A 6,653-nucleotide genomic window follows, 5' to 3' on the forward strand; every position below is an offset into this window, starting at 1 on the left:
CCTCTGATCCGTCTAATAAGGTAACAGTGAGTGTCATTGGCAGCTGTGAGTCTCTCTCTCTCTCTAGGGGGCTGACAGGAGCCAGTTTCTTCAGTGTGTTTGAGGGAGCAGAGGAGAAACTGGTGCTGACAGAGTCAAACAGACGGTGTGACGAGCAGAAGAAGATGGAGGGATGCCTGACACTCGTTTTACTCTCCTCTATAATCACTCCAACCACATCTGGTAAGTACACAAATGGATTGAATTTAAATGTGTGTTTATATGAGCAGATTGCCTCATTTCACTATAGAAAGTGAATAGAGACCTGTGTAATATGATCTCGTAACACTAATCATTAATTAAGAATGACATTTTATGAATGATTTGATCTGTTACATGCAACCAATTTAATGATAAGATTAGTTGTAATTTTTTCTTGTACACTATTAGTTGTACAGTTTGAATTTACTAACTTTTTTTCTGCTTTTGATTGTAGGCTGTTCTACTGCTACTGTGGTTAAGTCTCTTCCTCTCTTTCATGTACAGATGTTGAGACGGTTAGGTTGGTTGGTGGAAACAGTCCTTGCAGTGGTAGAGTGGAGGTTCATCGTAATGGTCAGTGGGGAAGAGTGTGTGGTGATGACTGGGATATGACTGATGCTTCAGTGGTGTGTAGAGAGCTGGGATGTGGAGAGGCTGTAGAGGCTCTGGGTGGAGCTCACTTTGGACAAGGATCGGGACTAATCTGGATGGATAATGTGGCCTGTAGCGGATCAGAGTCCACACTGAAGAACTGTAGATCATCAGGATCGAGTGTTAATTATTGTGGTCATCATGAAGATGCTAGAGTCAGATGCTCAGGTGAGCTACTCCATACATCAGCCTGTTAATGCATCACTAATCAGACTTTCATGCCGTTTAATTGTGAGTAATTTGTTTTCAGAGCAATTCATAAATAATTAATTGATAATTAGCATATTTTATGGTCTTAAAGGGGTCATATGATGCGATTTCAATTTTTCCTTTCTCTTTGGAGTGTAACAAACTCTTGGTGCATAAAGAAGATCTGTAAAGTTGCAAAGACTAAAGTCTCAAATCCAAAGAGATATTCTTTATAAAAGCACAGTATGGTGAGGGGCGTAACATTTCCGTCACACGCTTGAGGTATTCGGCCAATCACAACGCACTGGATAGCTGGCCAATCACAACACACCTCGCTTTTTTTGAATGATGAGCTTTGTAAAAATCGACGCGTTTCAGAAAGGCGGGGCATAGAGGAGAAACAATAATGTACAGTATGTGGAAAATAATGTGTTTTTTTTTACTTTAAACCGCATAAACATTTCATTACACCAAATACACAAAATAATGTTCTTTTTAGCAGCATCATATGACCCCTTTAACTACTCACTTTCATCCTTTTAAAAAAATAATTAAAGGACTTGCTTCTTGTTTTATATCTGTATCATAATCATAGTGACAGATGGTCTTCTCTGTTGTGTAAATAAAATCAGAATCTATAAACTACAGAAGGTCAAGACTTGTTGCTGGGTCTCACCTGTGTTCTGGAAGAGTGGAAATGTATTTTGGAGGACGATGGGGTTCAGTGTGTGACGCTGCCTTTGACCTGCAGGATGCAGAGGTTGTGTGTAGAGAGCTGGACTGTGGGGCTCCTGCACAGGTGCTGGGAGCTGCTGCTTTTGGCAAAGGAGACGCTCAGATTGGATCAAAAGAGATTCAGTGCAGAGGAGACGAATCACACATTCGACGCTGTCCGTCATCAAACTCACATAAAATAAACTGCACTCATGAAAATGATGTCGGACTGATATGTTCCGGTAAAATGTTCAACCTATTTATTTAACAAATCCAATTGTTACATATACTAAAATGTCATTGTTTGATCAGTACCATCATTATGAGCTCTGAGTGACTGTATTAAACAGAGCTAAGAACATGAGAATTACTCCGATTCTCTCTGTTCTCTTAGAATCTCAGTAAGCTCTGTGTTCTTTCTCCAGGTTACACAGATCTCAGGCTGGTAGACGGTCCTGACATCTGTTCTGGTCGAGTTGAACGCCAGTTCCTCAGTACATGGGGCACAGTGTGCAATGCATGCTGGGATATGAGAGCTGCCAGTGTCCTCTGTAGACAGCTGAATTGTGGGATTGCTGTGTCTGTTGTGGGGTCAGACTGGTTTGGAGAAGGACGTGGTGAAATCTGGGCTGATGTGTTTGATTGTGACGGGAATGAAAGAAAACTCTCAGAATGTTCCGTCTCTTCATGGAGTCGAGCTGAATGTTCTCATAGACGAGATGTTGGAGTCATCTGCTCTAGTGAGTCCATATTACTGTAACATTTACTGACATTATACTAATCTTATTCAAAATACAATATTTATTCCCTGTACATTTCAGATTGAAGGTTAATGCTTGTGTCATTTAAGTTTTGAATTGTATTATTGATATAAAGCATATTTATTATATAAATGTTCCTTTGTGGTCTTTAACACATTTGCAGTATTTTAGTAAAATGTCAGATCTGCAGATTCTTCAGTTGTTCGTGATCGATAATGTGTTTTTCTGTCTCTGAATGTCAGGTCGCGGGTCCATCAGGCTGGTGGGTTCTGGGGGAGTCTGTGCAGGGAGACTGGAGGTTTTTCACAGCGGCTCATGGGGGACAGTGTGTGACAACTCCTGGGATATTAAAGATGCCCATGTGGTGTGCAGACAGCTGCAGTGTGGAGTGTCCCTCAGTAACCAGCAGGTACCAGCCTGGTTTGGTCCTGGTTCTGGACCCATATGGCTGGATGAGGTGGAATGTAAGGGGAATGAGACGTCTCTGTGGAGCTGCTCTTCTCCAGGCTGGGGAAAACATGACTGTCAACATGAGAAGGATGTAGGAGTCGTGTGCTCAGGTAAACAGTAAATAATAATTTAACTAATATTTCATAACCTGTGACTAATAAAAAGAGTGGGGTAGGGAACTGAGATCTGTTATCATTTAAAAACTGATTTTGGTAATGGTTCATGTACTGGAATTTTTTTTTAAATTCTTTGAATTTGTTGGTTCTAATTTTTTTCTATCTAGAGTTTAAAGAGATCAGGTTAACTGAGGGCTGTGAAGGGAATGTGGAGGTTTTCTACAATGGATCCTGGGGTAATGTGTGCTGGAACCAGATGGACGGAGACACCGTGAGTCTGATCTGTCAAGAGCTGAACTGTGGAAGATCTGGTGTTTTGTCTGATTCTACATCAAGAGTGAAATCAGCTCGTAACTGGCTGGATAAAGTAACATGTCGACCACATGATTCCTCTTTATGGCAGTGTCCATCTTCATTCTGGGGACAGAATAACTGTGGTGACGATGAAGTGGCCAAAATCATCTGCTCAGGTAAAACAGATGCTTTTTCCATCAGTAAACAATACAGTTATCCTTTAGCATTAATGCTTTGAGAAGTTGTATTGAATACATATTTTATAATATTTAATTGTTGTTACAGAACAGGAGAGTCATGAGTCTCCTCGCAGCTCTCTGACATGCTCCACATCTCTCCACCAGAGACAGTGTTCAGGTAAGTTCATTTAATGGAAAAAACATAAAAATTATGAATGTTCTATGCAACCCAAGGTAATGGTGTTCTGATATGAGGCACCAGCAGGATTTCATGTTGGAATATACAGTACAAATAAAAAGAGTGGGGTAGGGAACTGAGATCTGTTATCATTTAAAAACTGATTTTGGTAATGGTTCATGTACTGGAATTTTTTTTTAAATTCTTTGAATTTGTTGGTTCTAATTTTTTTCTATCTAGAGTTTAAAGAGATCAGGTTAACTGAGGGCTGTGAAGGGAATGTGGAGGTTTTCTACAATGGATCCTGGGGTAATGTGTGCTGGAACCAGATGGACGGAGACACCGTGAGTCTGATCTGTCAAGAGCTGAACTGTGGAAGATCTGGTGTTTTGTCTGATTCTACAGCAAGAGTGAAATCAGCTCCTAACTGGTTGGATAAAGTAACATGTCGACCACATGACTCCACTATATGGCAGTGTCCATCTTCACCATGGGGACAGAATGACTGTGGTGAAGATGAAGTGGCTAAAATTACTTGTTCAGGTGAGATGATATTTAAATATCTCAGTAGTCGTGTTTCCTTAAATACCACATTTATGTGGTAAGTAAACGAATGATTCTGCACAACTAAACTGAGCAGGTGGGAAGAGTCTTGACTCTATAGTGTTTTAATTTCAGTGGAGGAGAGTTACGAGTCTCCTCGGAGTCATCTGACATGTTCAACATCTCCTCGCCAGAGACAGTGTTCAAGTATGTTTCCTGATAATACATTAGTTAATGTTTCTTAAGCCTGTTTACCTGATAAATTATTATCTGTGCATTGCATTATTTGCATTTAAAATCAGTGACATATTTAAATAACTCTATTTTCAGTTTCAGAGTAATTTTTAAAGGGGTCATGAACTGAGAAATCAAAAATCCCTTGATCTTCTGACATATAAGAGGTCACTGTACTATAAAAACATCCTGCAAGTTTCAGAACTCAAAACTTTCTCGTTAGTCTAAAAACAGCTTGTATTGAAGCCAATCTGCCAAAACGGCAGGTTGTGGAATGCGTCACTTTATGATGTAATAGTGTGGCTAAACCCCGCCTCCACAGAAGAAGTTCAACGCCTGCTTCTACAGCACTGCCTGTTTAGCTCCGCCCACCGATTTGCACATGTAATGTAAATAACGAGAGAGTACAAAATAATAAAAAAGTCAGTTCATGCCCCTTTTAATGTTGTTTTTATGCTGCTCAATGCTGGTTGATGTGTGTGTTTCAGATCATCTTCCTCTCAGACTGAGTGGAGGGGAGGGCCGGTGCTCTGGGAGGCTGGAGGTGTATCATAACGCTGTGTGGGGCTCAGTCTGTGATGATCAGTGGGACATCAGCGATGCTCAGGTGGTCTGCAGGCAGCTGGGTTGTGGAGCAGCACTGAGGGCTGATGGGAATTCAGTCTTTGGTGCTGGTGAAGGTGTTGTGTGGATGAACAAAGTTGAGTGCAGAGGGAATGAGATTCACCTGTGGGACTGTCCTCTCTCCCTGAAAAACCACACTGACTGCTCCCACAAAGAGCACGCTGGACTCACCTGTGCAGGTCAAGAGAAAAATATTGAGGAATAATATACATTTTTAGATCATTTCATAATTTCGAATGTGTTTGTGTCTGTTTTGGCAGATGTGTCAGTGTCCCCTACTCCTGCCACAACAACATCAGCTTCTCCTCCAGTTTCTCCTGCAGTGCGCTCAACATCAGTCACTCCTCCACAAACTCCTCCAGCAGCGTCTCTCTCCGTCCCCGCAGTGCTTGTGATTGTACTGGGAGTTTTGCTCTTACTGCTCTTAGTGTCACTGCTTATACTGATTCAGCGAAAGAGAGTGACGAGGAGAGGTAGGAGAGATCAGTCATTTGTTGTGAACTGACAGCGGGTTTGTCTGTCTACACCCACAGCTCTCTGACTGGTACACAGGACTACACAGGACACTGACTCGAGAAGTGATAAGCGGGTTCATATTAGGTGCATTTGTAGAGTTGGAAGAGATAAAGAACTAACTCAGTTCCCCAAACACAATTTATTTTCAAATAAGGTCAAATATGATATGAACGATTGCATCAGCTCTTTGAGTCAATGCAGTTTATTGAAAACTTCTGACTGTTCAACGGTTGCTATAAAAAAAGGCCAGCCACATAAAACGAAGACTAGTTTAAACTGCACTGACAGATGCCGACCAATGCAACAGACACCACTTGTCAGGTTTTGTTGGATCATTGTGTCTCCCTGTCAGTGTCAGTGTCAGTGCCATTAGTCTTCAATTGTTTCCATGAACTAAATATGTTCATTCTGCATTTTTCAAGTTGTGGAAAGTCTAAGCTGAATGGTGATTTTACAAAAAACACTTGACGTAATCTGATGATTGTCATCATCTGTTGTTGCAGTGTGAATTAACCCTGAAATGCAGTGAGCTGAATAAACAGGGGTTGCTCACACAGAATGAATTTGAGCTTTTAAAAAAGCAAGGCGCAGTGCAGTAAAAAAAAAAAAGGCAGCTGGGTTGTGGAGCAGCACTGAGGGCTGATGGGAATTCAGTCTTTGGTGCTGGTGAAGGTGTTGTGTGGCTGAACAGAGTCGAGTGCAGAGGGAATGAGATTCACCTGTGGGACTGTCCTCTCTCCCTGAAAAACCACACTGACTGCTCCCACAAAGAGCACGCTGGACTCACCTGTGCAGGTCAAGAGAAAAATATTGAGGAATAATATACATTTTTAGATCATTTCATAATTTCGAATGTGCTTGTGTCTGTTTTGGCAGATGTGTCAGTGTCCCCTACTCCTGCCACAACAACATCAGCTTCTCCTCCAGTTTCTCCTGCAGTGCGCTCAACATCAGTCACTCCTCCACAAACTCCTCCAGCAGCGTCTCTCTCCGTCCCCGCAGTGCTTGTGATTGTACTGGGAGTTTTGCTCTTACTGCTCTTAGTGTCACTGCTTATACTGATTCAGCGAAAGAGAGTGACGAGGAGAGGTAGGAGAGATCAGTCATTTGTTGTGAACTGACAGCGGGTTTGTCTGTCTACACCCACAGCTCTCTGACTGGTACACAGGACTACACAGGACAC

At 41.8% G+C, this 6,653-nt stretch overlaps 1 protein-coding gene across 1 annotated transcript; it reads left to right on the forward strand.

Annotated features, from left to right (window-relative positions):
• Window positions 1-758: 758 nt before the first annotated feature.
• LOC107732737 (scavenger receptor cysteine-rich type 1 protein M130-like) lies at window positions 759-6,053 on the forward strand. The gene is made up of 8 exons (XM_016544155.1): window positions 759-840; window positions 1,613-1,811; window positions 2,579-2,896; window positions 3,794-4,096; window positions 4,232-4,303; window positions 4,819-5,133; window positions 5,173-5,429; window positions 5,488-6,053. Exons 1-8 carry the CDS (start codon window positions 814-816, stop codon window positions 5,587-5,589), a joined length of 1,593 nt encoding a protein of 530 aa, XP_016399641.1. The 5' UTR covers window positions 759-813; the 3' UTR covers window positions 5,590-6,053.
• Window positions 6,054-6,653: the final 600 nt, after the last annotated feature.

Source organism: Sinocyclocheilus rhinocerous, unplaced genomic scaffold, assembly GCF_001515625.1.
Source record: "Sinocyclocheilus rhinocerous isolate Xijiao unplaced genomic scaffold, SAMN03320098_v1.1 scaffold369, whole genome shotgun sequence".
In the NCBI taxonomy this organism is placed as follows: Eukaryota; Metazoa; Chordata; class Actinopteri; order Cypriniformes; family Cyprinidae; genus Sinocyclocheilus; species Sinocyclocheilus rhinocerous.

Bases quoted from the DNA above. Each gene is read 5' to 3' on its own strand.
- LOC107732737 (XM_016544155.1), top strand. From the start codon at position 814: ATGAAGATGCTAGAGTCAGATGCTCAG. The intron at 1,812-2,578 runs GTTCCGGTAAAA...TCTGAATGTCAG, and splicing joins AAATGATGTCGGACTGATAT to GTCGCGGGTCCATCAGGCTG. The intron at 4,097-4,231 runs GTGAGATGATAT...TTTTAATTTCAG, and splicing joins GGCTAAAATTACTTGTTCAG to TGGAGGAGAGTTACGAGTCT.